Source organism: Panicum virgatum, chromosome 1N (genome assembly GCF_016808335.1).
Source record: "Panicum virgatum strain AP13 chromosome 1N, P.virgatum_v5, whole genome shotgun sequence".
Classification (NCBI taxonomy): domain Eukaryota; kingdom Viridiplantae; phylum Streptophyta; class Magnoliopsida; order Poales; family Poaceae; genus Panicum; species Panicum virgatum.
Window position 1 is genome coordinate 58,984,763 of NC_053145.1, and position 20,076 is coordinate 59,004,838.

Below are 20,076 nucleotides of genomic sequence, written 5' to 3' on the forward strand. Positions count from 1 at the left end.
GGTCTGCAAAGAGAACACGACCCGGTCCTGGATGGCCCACATGGCATCGTCCCCAGTGTTAGGCTCCCTACCAACCTGCTTCCGAGCCAGCCCAGGTCAAACAACGATCAAATAGTCCGCTAAAAAATTCGTCCTACACGTGGTGAGCGAGTCGCGGCGGCCCAGTAGGAAGCACGGATCCCCCAAACGTGGACCAGCGCCGAAACCCTCCACTCGCACACCGACGAAATGGCCCACGACCTAACACGCAAAAAGCATTTAAATAAATCTCGCCAAATATATATATATATATATATATATATATATATAAATGGCAGCAGTGAGGAAAAAATTTAGAAAAGAAATCTAAGCTGCACGCAACGAAGGGGAAAGAAGAGGGCGGGTATAAAATTTGGCGGGTTCGTGCCGCGTCTCCCCCCGCTCCTCGATTCCGCCGGCGAAGCGTTTACTTCTTCTTCTTCCTCCTCCGCGATCTCGAGGAGAGCGCGAGCGAGGAGGGGGCGCGCGCCCATGTTTTGACCTCGCCTGCGTCGTCCCGGCCGCGATCCAGATCTGAGGTGAGCTCGCTTCCCTCCCCTGATCTCCGCACCTCCGTGCTCGCGGCCTCTCCTACCCTGCATCCCCTCGCGCCTCGGCCCAGATCCAGGCGCCTCGTTCACTAGGACCTGTATTCATTTCTTCAGTCGTTGGTAAGGAACAGTATTCCGCTTAGATGCAGGCTCGTTTTGTTCCCCGCAGAACCGTTTCTTTGTTGTGACTTGCGCCCTGCAATACGAGTACTTGATTCTGGGATGGATGCTCCAATGTCCGATCCGCGCGGTTTGGCTGCGGATTCGTTTGCTGCGTTTAGATCCCGTAAATGTGAATTGACCGCTGTGTCCACCATTGTTCATTCGGTGGACTGTTGGTACAATTTTATTTTCAGAAGTTTATAGGGTTTCAACTGAACCCCATGGCACATGTTAATTCCATCCTTGAGTTTTATATTTCGTATGCTGTATGTTGATCCACGGGGAAAAAGGGACAATGAGGGGGGAAAGGAGAGCCATTCTTAGGAATTGAATTGATTTGTTATTTTATACACTTGCTTTCAGGTCGTGAGGTTCTTGATTGAGCGATCTCAAGAATCGTCACTGCAATGGTTGCCAAGATGCCGTCATCCAGATGGATCTCGGCCTCCCTGCTCGTCATGCTCCTGAGCATGCACCCAGCTGTGCACGCCTTCTACCTCCCCGGCACCTTCATGCACACCTACTCCCCCGGAGAGGCGATCTGGGCCAAGGTTAACTCCCTCACCTCCATTGAGACTGAGCTGCCCTTCAGCTACTACAGCCTGCCATACTGCAAGCCTCCGGAAGGTGTCAAGAAGAGTGCTGAGAACCTTGGTGAGATCCTCATGGGTGACCAAATTGACAACTCGCCATACCGCTTCCGTGTCAATGTCAATGAATCTGTATACCTCTGCACCACGGACCTGCTCACCAAGGACCAGGCTGAGCTGCTCAAGAAGAGGGCGCGGAATCTGTACCAGGTCAACATGGTCCTGGACAATTTGCCAGTCATGCGGTTCACCGAGCAGAACGGGGTGACAATCCAGTGGACTGGGTTCCCAGTGGGGTACAACCCGACAGGGAGCAATGAGGATTATATCATTAACCACCTCAAGTTCAGAGTCTTGGTCCATCAATACCAGGCGCAGGGTGATGTGGTGGTCACAAGTGAGGATGGTGTTGCAATGGTTGAGTCTGACCGCAAGAGTGGGTTCCAGATTGTTGGATTTGAGGTCGTGCCTTGCAGTGTGAGGCGTGATCCTGAGGCCATGTCTAAGCTCAAGATGTACGACAAGGTTGACTCCGTGAATTGCCCATTGGAGCTTGAGAAATCTCAGGCGATCCATGAGAATGATCGGATTACATTTACCTATGAGGTTGAGTATGTCAAGAGCAACATCAAGTGGCCGTCAAGGTGGGATGCTTACCTGAAGATGGATGGTGCCAAGGTGCACTGGTTCTCGATTATGAACTCAATGATGGTCGTCTTCTTCCTGGCTGGAATTGTGTTTGTCATATTCTTGAGGACTGTCCGCAGAGATCTGACAAGGTATGAGGAGATGGACAAGGAAGCACAAGCTCAGATGAATGAGGAGCTCTCAGGATGGAAACTTGTTGTTGGTGATGTCTTCAGAGAGCCCTGCTGCTCAAAGCTGTTGTGTGTTATGGTCGCTGATGGTATCCAGATCACTGGTATGGCAGTTGTTACAATTGTGTTTGCTGCTCTGGGATTCCTCTCACCTGCTTCCAGGGGAATGCTCCTGACTGGAATGATCATTCTCTACCTCTTCCTTGGTATCATTGCTGGATATGTTGGTGTCCGTGTTTGGAGGACTATCAAAGGAACCTCAGAAGGGTGGAAATCTGTTGCCTGGCTGACTTCCTGCTTCTTCCCTGGCATTGTTTTCATCATCCTCACTGTGCTGAACTCCATTCTGTGGGGCAAGAAGAGCACTGGCGCTCTACCCATCTCATTGTTCTTCACCCTCCTGGCCCTGTGGTTCTGCATCTCTGTGCCACTCACACTTATTGGAGGCTTGCTAGGCACACGGGCAGCAAGCATTGATTACCCTGTCCGCACCAACCAGATTCCACGGGAGATCCCTGAGCGCAAGTTCCCCTCATGGCTGCTTGTGCTCGGTGCGGGAACTTTACCCTTCGGTACTCTCTTCATTGAGCTCTTCTTCATCCTCTCCAGCATTTGGTTGGGAAGATTCTACTATGTCTTTGGCTTCCTGTTCATTGTCCTCTTCCTGCTGGTCATAGTCTGTGGTGAGGTTTCTCTTGTCCTAACCTACATGCACCTATGCGTTGAGGACTGGAAATGGTGGTGGAAGGCCTTCTTTGCTTCAGGTTCTGTAGCATTCTATGTTTTCCTCTACTCGATCAACTACTTGGTGTTCGACCTCAGGAGCCTGAGTGGACCAGTCTCTGCAACACTCTACCTTGGCTACTCCCTGATCATGGCTCTTGCAATCATGCTCTCCACTGGTGCCATTGGCTTCCTGCTATCATTCTACTTCGTCCACTACCTCTTTTCATCTGTTAAGATTGACTAGAGGTGTGCCTGCTCCCTCCTGCAATAGAGTCACCTGATCATGGTGAGTTGGTGACAGTTACCCCTTAGAAACACTACACAATAATATCAAACGGAAAAAATTGGATACATGGCAACGCCCATGGCTTTTGGCCCTGATTAATTCAATCATTTAGGATAGCACAGTTACTCAAGTCGAAGCTTATTTCTTAGACATGTTTGTAAGGTTTCAGCTATGTTTTATGACCTTTTTGTAATACTATTCAGTTTTGCTTGCTCTGGGCATTTGTGAGCAGCCTTTGGTGTTGGAACACTCGAGATCTATTCAATATGAAACAAGCTTATTCGTTTACATCTGTAACGTACTTTGACTATGAGTAGTTGTGAAGCCTGTAGCCTGTCGATGGTAGAACTGGTACTGCTTTGTTTCAATTTTTTTAATTTTATTGAATATTGAGTCAAGATATATATGGTACTGGAATTTGACATTACTCTGCTGCTCAATGCTGAGCCGCTCAGCGGTTCCTTCTTGCTACAAATGTTCCCAAGCGACTGTTTACTCATATGCATGCTGGTATAACCAGGCCATTGGCTATAGACCTGTACTGTTGTCTGCTGAATTCCATTGGCAGTTGCAGACCTTCATCTCTGTTGATCGTTGTGATGAAGGACTATATTTTTTTGGAGAACCATTTACAGGCTCTTCATCATGTCGAGCAACGGATGGTTGGAAATAGTGACTGATCCGCTCTCTGTTTCTGGATCTAACTCTGCTGAAGCCTGACGGAATACGCTGCATGGACTTTATTATAGCAACTTTACTTGCTACCGTGATGAGCGGTACTCGAATTGTTGACGCTTGGCTTGGATCAATCAAAGTTAGGCCATGCCCAATTGGTACAGAATCCGGTTGCTCAGACGAGTAGCGCCCAAGCCAGGGCAGCCAAGATAACTAGTTTGCACGTTTGAAGGCTTTGAGAAATTAAAACCTTTTGCATTCCACATTTTCTAGCATGTATTCCCTTCTTTAAGAATTTAGAGTTATCACAAAAAATGTTATAAATGAAACACCACCAAAGCGCGCAGCCATACACTTCAATTAGCCTTCAAGATCTAGACTACATCATGATAATTATCTGAAGATCGGACGATTTGGTGCTCAGAATAGATGATTTGGCTCGATCTCTTTCATTCCAAGGCTGTCTGTGATCTCTGCATCCCTTCATCGCGGAGGGTGCCATTGAGCATTGCAGAAGCTCCCGCAGCTGCTGCTTGGAATGCATCCTGCAAAGGAGAAGACATGAACCAAGCCCCAGTGCCACACACGTCCACAAACCTCATGCAGGTGCCTGCGGTGGAAAATCTCGCCAGAGCAGAAGAGAAAAGAAACAGCTAAACCATCTACACCGTGTCGGATTGCCTTGGCGCCTAGGCTCCATTTGGCGGTTCATGTGAGGGGCCGGCCAGTGGATCCAAGCTCACCAACCACCCATTCACCCACCTCTCTCTTGTCAAAGTATGCCCTATGTCATGCACATGGTTAGTAGGTTTACTCCATCTCATCTCTTCAATCATTCGTTTCCTATAGTACTAAAAAATCTCAAACACTAGAACACGGTCAATCTTGTATGGAACCATTTGGGCCGGTTGCTTGGCCCAATGGACCTAGAAGTGATCGATAACTGGCTACACACATTTCAGGGGCCAATTTCCTTTTTATCCCATTTATTTAATTACTACAATCAGACAATGCAAAATTGAGTCAAATTCATATTTCCATCGAAATGAGTCCAAATATCAAAGCAAAATTTAAAGTAATCGAATATCATGTCAATAATATAAAAGCTTCAAACAATCGCCATGACATGTCTTGCGAAAATCATTTTCGTAGCAGTGAGTGACAGGTCAGCCTGTGCAGTGTGTCCTCTGCAATGATTTTCACTCTGCCGTCTCCGGACACGAACCGTGGCGCGGCCCACAGGCACAGGGTGACGTGAGTTTTTTTCGAAAGGACGGCAAGAGCTTTGCCGAAATTTTATTAGAAGGAAAAGGAGTTTAAAAATACAAACTGCACCCAACCCGACTACGCACCACGACCGCAAGCCACCAACAAAAACTACAAACTACTAGAAAAAAAACGCCACTCCAACAGCAAAAACATCAGTTTACTGCTTCTATCGCGTGCTGAAACTGCTGGACATCTTCCTTGATTAGATAAGTTAACTCTGTCACGGTCTTTTCTTCCTGTCTGAATGTTCTTCTGTTGCGCTCCTTCCAAATGTTCCACCAGAAATATATAACAAGGCCGTCAAAAAAGGATTTATTATCTTTCGCGACCATCGCTCGACATTTCTTCCACCATCTGTAGATGGAACTCACAGAATTGCTGGCAGGTAGTTGGTGTAAATTAAGCCAATTAACCAGCTGATCCCAAACTGCACAAGTGTACGAGCAGTCTTTACAAAGGTGTTTCGGCGTCTCTGGTGTTGTGTTGCATAGTTTGCACAAAGGGTCATGGGACCATCCTCTTTTCGCCAAGTTGTTTGCTGTTAATATCTTTCGGTGTAGCAAAATCCATTCAAAGAATTTACATTTTGGTTCTACCTTAGCCTTCCAAATTGGGGTAATGGATTGTCTTCCTGCCTGTCCAACAAATTGGATGCGGTATGCACTCTTAGTTGTATATTCCCCATCCGAAGTCCATCTCCAAATAATCTCATCCTCCATATCTGGATTGCGATCAAGCAAACTGATTTGTTCCCACAGACTTGCATACTCCCTAAACTCAGTACCCGAGTGTAAAGGGAGCACCTGATTAATCCAAAAATTATTGTGCAAAGCCTGTTGTACAGTAAACTTCTTCCTCCTCGATTTTGTAAAGAGACTTGGTGCCAAATTTTTTGGTGCAGCTCCATTAACCCAACTTGAGTGCCAAAAACTAGCCTTATTTCCTTTGCCCACTGTGACTATTGTTGACACATTGAACAAGTCTCGATCGCCCTTATCACAAGGGATGTCAAGACCAACCCACGGTCTACTATCGTGCTTCCATTGGAACCAGCACCATCGAAGTCTAAGAGCTCTTGCTAGCCGTTCTAGATCGAGAATCCCCAGGCCTCCCATATCCTTTGGGGTGCATACTGTTGGCCACTTTATTAAACAATGTCCACCACACACCTTCTCCGGTTCCTCTCCCTTCCAAAGGAAACTTCTCCTCATCCGATCAATTTGCTTGATGAGCCACTTTTGAGCTGGAAAGACCGTGAGGTGGTATATAGGCTGCGAGGTTAAAACACATTTGACCAAGGTCTCCCGTCCCGAAGATGACAACATCTTCCCTTTCCATCCTGGCAGGCGGCCACCGATTTTATCTAGCAAAGGCTGTACATCCACCCTTCTGAGTTTGCGTGTGTGTAGGGGAAGTCCCAAGTATTTCCCAGGGAAGCTACATACCTTTCCAGGGAAGTCTACCAGTGCCTCAGAAACTAAATCATCACTGCATCTGATGGGAAAAATTTCTGTTTTGCTTAAGTTTACTTTGAGACCTGAACATTGATCGAAGACATGTAGGAGCTGGTTAATATTATGTAACTCAAGTCGGTCCGGGTTTGCGAAAATGGCCGCATCATCAGCGTAGAGTGAGCAACGGAGCTTAGCTGCTTTGGGGAGGATCCGGTTTATGAGACCCTTTTGAGCTGCCAGTTCTATCATTTTCTGCAGTGGATCAATTGCTAGGATAAACAACATTGGAGACAAAGGATCCCCCTGACGCAGTCCTCTCGCGTGCTTGAATTTTTTTCCCAGGCGTTCCATTAAGTAGAACTCTAGATGAGGATGTAGCTAACAACGTTGCTATCCAATCTCTCCACTTTTGGCCAAACCCCAGTGCTTGTAAAGTTTCTAACAAATAGACCCAGCTAATCGAGTCAAAAGCCTTGGAAATATCCAACTTAATAAACAATGTTGGCCTCTTCGCTTTGTGTAGAGCTTTTATCACATTTTGTACGTAGAAAAAGTTGTCATGTATACATCTCTTTTTGATGAAGGCATTTTGACAACCTGACACCAAATCATTAAGTTTTGGTGCTAATCTATCAGCTAAAATTTTTGTGATCAACTTGGCCAGACTGTTGATGAGGCTGATTGGTCTGTAATCGCTCACACTACTTGCATCCTCCTTCTTGGGCAGCAAAATGATGTTAGCTTCATTCACCAGCTCCAGTCTTCGAGTTTTGAGCGAATGGAATGCTTGTAGGGCTGCAGTTAGGTCTTTACCAATGATCGACCAACATTTCTTATAGAACAATCCAATAGTGATTCTCACTCGCTCAGATATGGACTGGCGCCGCCGCCCCCACCAGCACCGGCGGCACCCCTGACCTGACGTGTGCACAGGCGGATCGGCCAGCCAACCTGGCAACCGGCCGTAGGAGAACGATGGTCTCTGCGTGCCTCCAAACGAGGGATGATTTCGTAGCAGGAAAGCTTTCTTTATACTCTATGCAGTAGCAGTTGTGTTATCGTGTACTAGTAGCATTTAGCTAGCTTGATCCCCTGGGCAACAGCAGCATAGCGTAGAGACTAGAGAGAGGAGGGAGAAAGCAGCAGCTATGGGGTCAGGAGGAGGAGGAGGAGGAGGAGGAGGCGACCGGCAAGCGCAGCCGCTGCTCGGCAAGCTCTCGGAGTCATCGTACGGCTCGTCCGGCGAGCACCTGGTCAAGAGAACCGGTGAGTCCCTCCCGCCAAGATCATCTCTCTAGATCGACCTCCACGATGAGCGATCTGAAAAAGCTCGTCAGCAGCCGCCTCAGCTTGTTGCATCCGTTGTTGTGTTGTGATTCGTCCTGCCTGCGGCGCGCGCAGGCACGGTATGGACGGCCATGGCACACATCATCACGGCGGTGATCGGCTCCGGCGTGCTGTCGCTGGCGTGGAGCGTGGCGCAGCTGGGCTGGGTGGGCGGGCCGGCGGCCATGGTGTTCTTCGCCGGCGTCACCGCGGTGCAGTCCTCCCTGATCGCCGACTGCTACATTTCCCACGACCCGGAGCGCGGCGTCGTCAGGAACCGGTCGTACGTCGACGCCGTGCGGCTCTACCTAGGTGAGCCCTCGATCGATTTGCCCTCGCTAGCTAGCTTTCTTCTCGATCAACGCGGAATCGATCTCTGACGAGATGAACATGGAGCCATGAAGAATTTGTTGTGAATACGACGATCTAGATGATAGCAAAGCACCACCCCAATTCAGAAACAAGTGACACTACCAGTCAGACAGCACTGTTGCTGTTATCCATAAACACAAGAGCTTTTGCAGCATGGTAGGTCGCTATATGCAACTCTTTCGTAGTCTAAAGAACAACCAGTGACTGAACGTCTGAACTTGACCTTACATGAATGTCCTTTTTTCATAAACAAATTAAAGATGATATATGCATATCTATCTACTACATATTTTTGATGAAATTTGTTAGATACACAGCGCGTGGATTCTGGCAACGAGATGACTCGCTTTCCGTATAGCAAGCATGAATCACGACTCACGACTTTGAAAACTCAGCCTGGATAGGTTGCTTTCAGTTTCAGTCTATGCTTACGACTCCTTTTTTTTTAAAAAAAAATTACGACTAGGTGGTAGATGTACCTAATGGCAATCCGATTGACAGAAAATATAGGCCATCATTTGCAAAGATTTGCTAAGATAAAAATATGCTGCTACATTTTGATGCCACTGATGGCCAATTGGTGGACGCCACGTGTGCAGGTGAGAAGAGCCATTTGTTCTGCAGTTTCTTCCTCAACTTCAGCCTGTTTGGCACCGGGGTGGTGTACACGCTCACCTCCGCCACCAGTATGAGGTAGGATCCCACTACCGCATCAATTTCACCCATCTCATTCGCTTGCCTGCGTGGCAACCTGACAGCCACAAGCTTATCACTTTGTGCGGTAGCAGTTGTAACTTGTTGGCGTGGCCTAGCTAGAAAAGGAGGTTAAAGTTAAACATCATGAGAATTCAGAAAGACAGAGCTGTCAAGGCAATGGAGAGTGATGCATGGCCTTGTCCTTTAATGACCAATCATCAGGGCTAGACCGATGTCTAATTGCACTAGTAACTAGCAGTGCTAGTGGTGGACACCTTTCTTTCTTAAAAAAATCCTTTCTTTCTTAAAAAAATTGCAGCTGATGATGCAAAAGTCGGAAATTTCTTTTTGGAAGTTTGATGGACCAAAGCAAAGTCTGAATGAGGTCATGCTCATATATATGAACCTTGCGTGTGCCTACAGTTTCGTGTAGACTTGGGCAGTGCCATATTGTCACTTGATCTTTTTGGGTTATCTTGGACACCCAATATTTGCACTGGTAGATAAAGTTTGTCTTCTTTAGAAACACACAACACATTCTAGTCATATGCCTTAGGCCTTGTTTAGATTCCAAAACGCAAAATGAAAAAAAAAATTGTAAATCGTTTGCATGATGTACTAAATGTAGTCAAAAAATAAATCGCATTACACAAATGGACTGTAAATCGCGAGACGGATCTAATGAGCCTAATTAAGATGGATTACTTAGGCTCATTAGATTCGTCTCGTAGTTTACAGACGAGATCTGTAATTAGTTTTGTAATTAGTCTATATTTAATACTTTAAATATTGAAGATTCTCTTCCAAAAACGCAAAAATGTAAAATGTAAAGTGAACTAAACACACCTTAGTACTTTTTGTCAAGGCCAAGCAAGAGAGGAGAAGAATTGCCGGCAGCCGTCGCTTGCAGAGATGGGTACTGTCAGATTAGCAGATTATAGAATTATACTGTGGGCGCACGCACACCATGGTCGCTAGCAATTCTGAATTCTCGACGGCCTCGTCACTAGCCTTTTTTTTTTTTGCGAGGTCGCCACTAGCAATTTTCGTTGCTACTCGTAGCAGCTGCAGCCAAAACATAGTTCAGCTTCAGCCTGAGGCTGATGCAAAGCTCCATGAAACATTGGGCCGCTGATGACGAACTGCTTGCACGTCGTACAGGCCCACCAAGACGAACTTTCCGCGCGTAATAGGCCGAGTTGGGCCTCACTGGTTCTCGCCGGTTTATCCGCCCGTACAGCTTTTTTTCGTGATGAATTTTAATTCAAAAAAATCGCGATGAATCTTACGAGATTTGGTTAATTTTGGCAGATTCTCTTTTTGTAGTTAGTAAACAATGACAAATCTCATGATTCATGAACAAAGGTGGATGCTAGTGTTGAACCTTCCGGAGGACTCATTTCTGTCATCGTGTACGTCGCAGGGCGATCCAGAGGTCCAACTGCTACCACAGTGACGGCCACGACGCGCCGTGCTCCGTGGGAGGGGACGGCTACTACATGCTCCTCTTCGGCCTCGCGCAGGTGGTCCTGTCGCAGATACCCGGCTTCCACGATATGGCGGGGCTCTCCGTCTTCGCCGCCGTCATGTCCTTCTTCTACGCCTTCGTCGGCGTCGGCCTCGGGCTCGCCAAGGTCATCGGTACGTGCTGCCCGGCCGGCCGGCCACCGTTCGTGTTCGCGTTTCATCGGCATTTGATTGGAAAATTAATTAAACCTCCGATCACTTCAGCGAACGGGGTGATCATGGGCGGCATCGGAGGCATCCCCATGGTGTCCCCGGCGCAGAAGGTGTGGCGAGTCTCGCAGGCCCTCGGGGACATCCTGTTCGCCTACCCCTTCTCCCTGGTGCTGCTGGAGATAGAGGTACAGGCACAGCATGCAGAGCCACAGCCCCAGTCTTCGTGATCGACTCATCACGTGGTTATTGTATTGACTGCGATTGATCGATCAATCAATCAAGGACACGCTGAGGTCGCCGCCGCCGGAGAACGAGACGATGAAGACGGCGACGAGGGCGAGCATCGTGATCACCGCCTTCTTCTACCTCTGCTGCGGGTGCCTCGGCTACGCGGCGTTCGGCGACGGCACCCCGGGCAACCTCCTCACCGGCTTCGGCTTCTACGAGCCCTACTGGCTCATCGACCTCGCCAACCTCTGCATCGTCCTCCACCTCCTCGGCGGCTACCAGGTGTACACGCAGCCGGTGTTCGGCTTCGCCGACCGGCACTTGGGCGGGGCCGCGGCCGAGGTGCCGGTGCCGGTGCCGCTGCTGGGCGCGCGCCGCGTGAACGTGTTCCGGCTGTGCTTCCGGACGGCGTACGTGGCGGTGACCACGGCGCTGGCCGTGTTGTTCCCGTACTTCAACCAGGTCATCGGGCTGCTCGGCGCCTTCACCTTCTGGCCGCTCGCCATCTACTTCCCCGTGGAGATGTACCTCGCGAGGAACAAGGTGGCACCGTGGACCAAGCAGTGGCTCGCCATCCACGGATTCAGCTCCGTCTGCCTGCTCATCAGCGCGTTCGCCTCCGTCGGATCCGCCGTGGGGGTGTTTGGGTCCGAGACGAGCTGAGCAACTCTGCAATGGCAGCAGCTCTAGTGGGTGTTTTTTTTTTGGGGTTCAGATGGGGACTAGCTAGTGCAGCCACATGAATGTTCACTTGTATAATTATCTGCGATCAGGTTAGTTTCTAGTATGCATTAAGAACTCGGTGTAGATAGATATTGGTGAGTACTTGGTATAAATTGGTGCATTGAGGCATGGAGCAGCGGCGGCAAGTGTCACTTTCCAGTTACTTGACCTGGACTTCATCGAGATACAAGCAATCGGATTTGACCAGGCAAGCTCTGGAAAAGACAACATCAAGAGAGCTATTGAAGCACCAACATGGCATTAAGGACAAGAGTTCACTACCAGTAATTGTCATCTCTTATAACACACAAGTCCTTTCAATGGGACAATACAGCAACAATCGAGAGTAGTTACAAGGCATAACGAATGACCAAAAGTTAAAAATGAAAGGCTGCGAGTATATCCAACAGTTACACCAGGATATTCTACAATGACATTTTTACAGATCCAAGTCATCCAGCATAAAGGTCCAAGACCAGCAAGTGGATAGCTTTCAAGGCATTCAGCTCAAGTGAAGAATATCAATGCATCTTGAGGGTAGGCTATTAGACAACGATCAGGTAAGGTATCATTGGTAGTCTAGATCGGGACCCATTCCAGTTCTAACTCCAACTCACCTGATTCTACGTTCTGCAGCTTTAGGTGCACCTCCTGTTTTACCTTGCCCCCCACAACATTGACAGTGCTATCTTTAACCAGGGCGTTGTCTTTGGTCATGAACCACCTTCCAATCTGCATGTCGCCAAGGCGTGAAGTATCTCCAAAGGCCATGACAGCTGTGATCATTGGCTGGAGATCTATCTCTGCTTCACCCATGATATCATCGGCAGAGAATGTATCATGATCATACACTTCCTGGAAATCAAGATCATGCATATTATTTTGTATGCCATGAAGCATTATATGTGTAATGATGTTCAAGTGGCTTTCTAGTTGTTTCACTCCATTTGCTATTGTGTGATTGAAGTCAAGGAAAATACCCTAACAACAGAGTTATAATTCATTAAACTTTAAACGTAATATACTCTTGCTTGAGTTAGAATTCTTGAATAGGAGGGGGAAATTTAAAGGGTGCAAATAAAAAAAAACTTACGAGTTTTAGAGGTCCATGATTTCGAGGTACAGATATCTTAAGCACCTCATTCCATACTGGATTCAGATCACTCGATTTAACCGTCGTTTGTTCTCTCTGCAATTAGGAGTTATAATTGAAAGTTTTAAGTGTGAGATTAGCATCACAAATAAATTATTATGTATATAAAAGTGATATAAATATACCTGCGCTCCAAGTGATAAAACAACATATGGATCACTTGTTAGCATATCTCGGACGGCCAAGTTAGTACCTTTCACCACGGTAATGTTCAGCTCACCAACAAATTCTCTCGTATCTTCCTGCGATCATTTACAAGGATAAGGTGGATGGACTATATTGCTACAATTTACAAGTTTCATTGAATTGCTCCATCATAGACATAGAACTGCTATGCAGAAATCTTGTCAGACCAGAAATAGAAGAGTTAGCTAAATATCAAAAAATTGTAATAACATCTTACAGAGACATCCTTTCTTGAAGTGCTAGAGAAACTGCTATCCACACTCTTTGTAGAAGTGGTGGATTTAAACGATGATCTTGAAGAAATGCGCAAACTTGGCTTCAAAAAATCTTGAGTCTCATACTTAGCCCTGCGTATAGAAAAGTGAAGGGATTGCTGTATGAGAAAACATTGGTGACATTGTAGAGTGGGAAATGGAACAGTTACCGGACCTTATAAATTTTGTTCTATACTCCATCGTCGAATCTGGTTTAGGTTTTGGGTGATCTTTTGGAAGAAAAGCCTCATAAATTGAATTTGCATATGAGTTTCCACCAACCTCGAGCATAGAGTCAATATCACTATCGGACCAATCGTCCAAAGTTACAGATAAAACCTAATCGAGAACAGGTGGAAGCATGAAATGAGTAGAGTCTAAGCATGAGCATGACAGATTACAGATCACATGTCTAAAGAATCTAGATGAATTTGAAGGTGCATTCACATATTGTATACAGTATAATGAAAAGAACATATAAGATAGTTTTTCATGGTTCAAATAACCTTTGAAACGTCAGGTCCAAGTGCCCTATGAACATCTCCACACTTTAAGCAAAGAAATACTCCAATAGTAGCAGACCTGAAATGCACAAAAATATAGGTTCTACAATTTCTGTACAAAGATACGAGAAATCAAAGAAAGTACTGCACATGGATACAGCAGTAAAGCTATGTGTAGGTACCATTGTATTAATCTTCACATAAAAGTCAATGATCCAATTTATCAACACAAAAAAGGAAGAACATATTTGTAAAGAAGCCTTGCAAGTATCTCTTCTCTGGAATGGAAAATGTAATACATGTTTAAACAGAAATGATGACTTCACTTACGCCCATTTGGGATCAGGTGCACCACAATCAGCACATATCCTATTGTCACTTTTTATCATGAGATCCTTCAATTTTTTTGCTTTGCCTATCACATGAGAAAAGATAATTTAGCAAGGTATGGTAAATCATGCTACACAATAGTACAATACATAAGGCTTATCATTTACAGGACTTAAGCATGAGACACAGCATATACTACTCATAATATAGTGAAATTCATGCCCGAAGTTTTCTTTTATTGGATTCTTATCATTGATGTATTTTTCATATTTAGCACTGGATGTATGCACCCTTCACTTACAGAAGCATGAGTGCATGACACACAGCATACATTAGTATGTATAGCAAGTAACATGTTATTTACCTACAACAGGCTTGGTTGACTTGATGTGTTGATAACGATTAGCAGTACTCATCTTTGCGGTGCAACCTTGGATAACTCACAGAACCAAACAATCTACTTAGACCTGCAGAAAACATAAGGGTTAGCCTAAGTCAAATATCATTCTTTTATGAGTTAGTTTCAAAACTACAACTATTTGTGTCTAACTGTCATGGAACTGCAGCTTCTAGGATCAGTTTCATGGAACTACAACTGTTTGTGCCCTCAATTTGACAAATCTACAGCATTCTACATGGACCCACAAGTAAGCCACACGAAGTTCACATGTGGATCCACACATAACTTGTGTGGCTAACATGTGGGCCCATGAAAAAATGTTGTAGCTCTGTGAAGCTGAAGCAGGTAGTCTGTAGTTTTGTGAAACTGAACGCAAAAAGTTGTAGCTCCTTGACAGTTAAGCGCAAATAGTTATAGTTCAGTCAAATTAACTTATAACAATGAAAGGAAGAGAACCATTTCAAATAAGGAAAAAAATCCCCATCTTTCATCTCATAAGAACATCATCATCATCCACAAGAACCACTGTACAGCTGCTGCTCCCTTGCCACAAATAAGGTTTCACTACCCCAGCCAATATCAAGCCAAATTTAAGATTTTAGTAGTCAAATTGGCATAAAAAAATTCAAGTTACAATAGCCTGGTAGTTGAAATATGGAGCATACAAAAAAAAACTAATGTTGGAGCTGGAATGTATTTGTGAATCCTGGATACCAAGCTCACAGAGTTGGTTCATGAAATTTCTGCTGCATATTTATCACCTAGATAGATGAAACCTTAACCAAGTCTGACAACTCATCATCCTGATGATTATGTGTAGTTAGCTCCTCTCCCGTTAGTAAGCTCTGCAAGGACATGATGTACCAGACTACCGCTGCCTAGCCTCAGCCACCGCATTACCCCAATAACGGTGATCACCCAACCCCAAAGCATGACAGAAAGAAATCGGCTTAGATCAGGCAGGATTAGAAACTGAAAAAGGCAGGTGAGCTAGATTTGCATAGTATGCATACAATCAGAGCTGAGATGTCAATCGATTGTCCCAACTCTCCCATACGAAACATCCTAGATTCCATTCCATACAGGATACAGCGTGTATTGACGATTGCGCCATCCGAGTAAAAATCGCATGACACGCCTACAGAAATCAAGCTCTGCAGCAGGGACCAATCGAGCGGTCAAACAAACAGCCGGGACCCCGCGAAATCAAACGAACCAAACGCACGCGCACCATCGGATCGCATCGAGACGATCACGATCGGCGAAGCGGCACATTATCGCCCCTTCCCTACCGGATCAGCGAGCTGACCGCATCGGCGCTTGAGAGCGTCCGAATCAGAGGATCCGCGGAGCAGAAATGTTCAGATAGGGAAAAAAAAGAAAAAAAAAACAACCAACCTGAGGGATCGCGAGGCGGCGGAAGGGTGTGGGTACCGCCGGCGGCTCCCGGGGGGTGAGATCGCCGGCGGCGCTGGAGCGATCGCCCCCCGGCTTCGTCGCGCTGGCTCGGGTTGGGGAGCTGGGGGACGCGCAGAACGAGCACGGCGACGTGGGGAGGATTATATGGGGCGGATATTGTATTCTCCTCCTATTTGTGTAGGTGCAGCCAACCTTTGTCACATGGTGGTGGCGGATTCGCTCGCGGTCATGGCGACGGGGCGCGCCTGGGGGCCTGGGGCTGGGGGAGGGGAGGGAGGGAGCGGTGGAGCCGGTCGAGCTCGCCAGGGTTCAATTTCCCGACCGGACCGGCCTAACCGCCGGGCTCCGGTACCGGTTTACCGGTCCGGTTAGGCCGGTTACCGGGCGGAACCGGTCAAATGCGAATTTGAATTCAAATTGTACCGTGGTGGCGGTTCCGACCGGTATACCGGCCGGGTATACCGGTATACCGGCCGGTTTGGCCGGTATACCGGCCGGTTTTGTGTTGCGACTCACTTCGGTATACCGACCGGTTACACCGGTATACCGGCCGGTTTGGCCGGTATACCGGTTGTTTAGAGTATTTTTTCGCCGCTTGAAAAATTAATTCCCGGTGTGAAATAAAAGGAAATTTCGACATGAGCTATGCACATTTTAATGTAAATGACCCTACCAAAGCAATGAGTTATAATTATGCATACAAATACAATAGTAATAGGGTGCATACAAATACGGAGTCATACACTTATACACATGAAATGAAAAGTTCAACGTAGGAATGGGAAGACCCCCATTTGAGATGCGGTTTGGTATTCGGCGGTGGACATCAAAGCGATACCTCGCACTCTAAGCAGCTCAGCCTTGTAGTGTTGCCAAGTTTGGCCCGTCCACGCCGATGTTGTCTGCCATTCCTGAACTAACATAGTGTAAAAATGGGGGTCTTCCCATTCGTACACCCATCTCGTCGGTGGCTGCATGCTGATGTCAGGAATGGGATAGTGAAAAGAGTGCCTCGAATCGCTGTAGGAGGAAAAAGAGTTCTGTGGACTGTCATAGTCCGTCGGTCCACCTGTTCTCCTCTGCGATTGCGGTGCTCCATGGTCGGTGTCCTGAGTAGCATGTGTGAACTGAGTTTCCCCTGCAATCAACCATATTTCATAATTAGTAGTCAATAGTCAGAAATATGTGTGTATTTATATGTGCAATATATACCTGTGAAACGAACACCACGAGCATGACCACTACCACCAGCAGCATCATCAGCACCACTACCTCCACCACCAGCATTAGGCTGAGCACCGTCACCATCATCACCATCATCGGCCGAGCTGCTATCCTCGGACTCCTGATACGGAGGACTACGCTCACCTTCGCCATCATCAGTCTCGGTGTCGCTGCTCACTGGTTTTGCTGTTCCTTTGCCTTTTCGACGCTTCGAGTCACCCTTCTTAGGCCCCTTGTGCAACTTTCTCTTCCCTAGGTGAGTGTCACCTATATTTTGACGTGCCCAATCGCTGATGGAATCATTCCCCGTAGCCTCACGTAGATCTGACACGTTTATTTGATCTCTGACAATATGGGACGGGAGAGGGATGTCGCCGTCATCATCATCCTCGTCCAGAACTGGAGCCCGGTTAGATCTACCATATTCCATCCATTCCCGCACCGGATTTTTCTCATCATAGAATGAAAGATGGGCTAGCTGGTCAATGAAATCACCTTCTTCACGCATCAGTGGGCCGGAGACCTCCTCGAGTCGGAGACGAAGATTGTAGTTGACATAGACAAGCTTATTAAGTTTCTTGTGCGACAACCGATTGCGAACCTTTGTATGCAGCAAGGCAAAAGTACTCCAGTTCCGCTCGCATCCACTGGATGAACAACATTGTGAAACAAGCCTCATGGCAAGGTACTGCAGTTTTGGAGTACTTGATCCGAACATCATCCACCAGGACGCTGCATGTGCAACCGAGTATGTAAGCAATATTTTCGAAGAGAGAAAATAACAATTTTATACGGAACAACTCTTACATGGGGATGTCTTTGGGTCCATCGCCATCCGCATTGCCATATCACTGCTATACTCGCCAATTTTCTGCCGAAACACGTCAAGCTCCTGCAATGCCTGGACGGCGCTCTGGAGATCCGTCATGCGCTGAAATGTATCCTTAAGTCCACGAAACATTTGTTGAGTTGGTTCCATCGTATAGGCATACCTCGGATTTAGGACAGCAGCTGCAAAATATAAATCACTTCAAATAAGCATTATTTCAATAGAGTTTAAAAATAGATGACTGATGTGTGCTTACCTGGACCCACATACGTGCCTATGAACACATCATCCAACCTCTCGTCCACCACCTCAACATACTCTTTCAGTGTGGAAACATTTGTTCCAAAGAAAGACTTCAGCTCCTGTTTCATAGTCTGGTAGGCCATCACGACTTCGCATAACATTCTCTGCATAACATTCCCCCTCGTCGAACCACTACCCCCTCCACGCTCATATGCACCTCCTCTCTGTTCCACCCCCCGTCGGAACTCTGCTTCCGCTCTCGATAGATCCATGGCACGCTGCACCTGAGCCTCCTCATCTTCTTCATCACCGGGATAGTTTCCCTCTGCTGCAGCCTTCTCCCGTCTCAACCTCTCTCGGGCCCGGTCAGCAGTTGCCTTCTTTGCCCTATCCAACTCACGCTGAAAGAAGTCCCGCACATCAGGTGGCACATTCCTGCAATGGATCACCTCTGCCCCGCGCCCAGCCAAATGTTGTTTCAATCTAGTCGCACCACCTCCTCCTTTCTGCGTACGACAATAGTTACATCGCCATCCGGGATAAAGATTTTCACCGTGTTCCCACACAACATCTCTGCTTGCCATTGTCTATCTGCATACATGCACAACAAAAATATATCATCTAATATTCTTACTCCTACCTAAGTTATAGTGTCAAAAATCATCTAATACACCTAAATTAAATCTAGCTAAAACCTACTACATAGTGCAAAAAATCATGTAATATAAATAAATCTTCCCTAAATTCTAAATATACCTAAGTCATACACCTAAATCCTAAAACAAAACATCTAAATACACCTAAATCCTAGGGAAAAAAAAACAAACCTGACCGCGGCTTACCGACGCTAATCGGCGGTTTACCGCCTCCCCATACCGGTAAACCGGCCTCCCCGGGCGGAAAACCGGACGGGACCGGTAGATCTACTACCGGTCCGGCTTACCGGTGAGGGAGACCGGTTAGCCGGGATCTGAGAGCGGCTAACCGGCCTCGAGCGGCGGGCGGCGACTTCTGGCGGCGGACAGGGGTCAGTGAGGGGGGAGCGGGTGAGGGAGGCGCTGGTGAGGCTTCGGCTGAGGGACACGCGACGTTAAATAACCTCTGCCGCGCGATGGGCCTTAATGGGCCGCGGTTTTTTTTCTTTTTCTTTTTTTATTTAACTTATAAATTCCGAAAACCATACTAAATGAACGAATTTTGGAGAAAATTTGACACCATTAGATTCATTGCACCTTGAAGTATTTTTAGGAATTTTTTGGGAATTTTTCATTTTTTTGAATTCAAATTTAAATTTTGAATTTGGACCGGTTTCATACCGGACCGAACCGGTACCGGTCCGGACCGGTTTGACCGGTAACCGGTCAAACCGGACCGGTTACCGACGGTTCGGTTAACCCTGGAGCTCGCTGGCTGGGGAGGCTCGAGCTGTTCGTTGGCCTGGCCGCGTTTGGGTTTGGGCCGGCCGGCCGGCTCTGATGGCGTTCTTTTCTTTTTTATATTTAAAAAAAATCAAAATTTCAAAAATATATGTCCGTTTTGAAAAAATTCAAAACTACCCCCGGTCGCCCTATGGGGGCGACAGGCCCTATATGTAATTTTTTTTTAAATTTGAAACGAGGTCCATGGCCGAAAAAAATGAAAGGGGGCATGTCGCCCCCCTCGGGCGACCGTGGGTACCCCTATATATAAGCCTTTGACCTCATTCCCTCCTCATTTGAGCCCGAAAATTCCACCAAAAATCCAGAAAAAAAGAGGGGTGAGGAGAATGAAAGTGGCGAAGCCCTGCCGAATTCCGCACTGGTGATCTGCATGTTAGTACATTTAATTTATATATTTTCCATTGATATTGTAGACTAATTTAATTTAACTAATACTATAGTAGAACCATTTAAGTAGGAGTTTAATGATACTTTAGTTACGTAGTAGTAAATTATTTTAGAAAATTAGTACTACACATTTAT

At 46.7% G+C, this 20,076-nt stretch overlaps 3 protein-coding genes across 3 annotated transcripts; 2 read left to right on the forward strand and 1 right to left on the reverse strand.

Annotated features, from left to right (window-relative positions):
- The first annotated feature begins 325 nt into the window (after nucleotides 1-325).
- LOC120657073 (transmembrane 9 superfamily member 12-like) lies at nucleotides 326-3,553 on the forward strand. Its single transcript, XM_039935322.1, has 2 exons — nucleotides 326-557; nucleotides 1,095-3,553. The coding sequence occupies exon 2, from the start codon at nucleotides 1,139-1,141 to the stop codon at nucleotides 3,107-3,109; it is 1,971 nt and encodes a 656-aa protein (XP_039791256.1). The 5' UTR covers nucleotides 326-557; nucleotides 1,095-1,138; the 3' UTR covers nucleotides 3,110-3,553.
- A 3,905-nt stretch (nucleotides 3,554-7,458) lies between these two features.
- On the forward strand, nucleotides 7,459-11,703 carry LOC120657074 (probable amino acid permease 7). The gene is made up of 6 exons (XM_039935323.1): nucleotides 7,459-7,815; nucleotides 7,951-8,187; nucleotides 8,847-8,940; nucleotides 10,367-10,584; nucleotides 10,675-10,808; nucleotides 10,906-11,703. The coding sequence occupies exons 1-6, from the start codon at nucleotides 7,698-7,700 to the stop codon at nucleotides 11,512-11,514; spliced, it is 1,410 nt and encodes a 469-aa protein (XP_039791257.1). The 5' UTR covers nucleotides 7,459-7,697; the 3' UTR covers nucleotides 11,515-11,703.
- Nucleotides 11,704-11,816: 113 nt separating this feature from the next.
- On the reverse strand, nucleotides 11,817-16,092 carry LOC120657075 (ADP-ribosylation factor GTPase-activating protein AGD12-like). The gene is made up of 9 exons (XM_039935324.1): nucleotides 15,799-16,092; nucleotides 14,365-14,467; nucleotides 14,001-14,085; nucleotides 13,674-13,749; nucleotides 13,343-13,506; nucleotides 13,131-13,260; nucleotides 12,853-12,969; nucleotides 12,668-12,763; nucleotides 11,817-12,429 (listed from the first exon to the last, which is right to left on the reverse strand). The coding sequence occupies exons 2-9, from the start codon at nucleotides 14,414-14,416 to the stop codon at nucleotides 12,154-12,156; spliced, it is 996 nt and encodes a 331-aa protein (XP_039791258.1). The 5' UTR covers nucleotides 14,417-14,467; nucleotides 15,799-16,092; the 3' UTR covers nucleotides 11,817-12,153.
- Nucleotides 16,093-20,076: the final 3,984 nt, after the last annotated feature.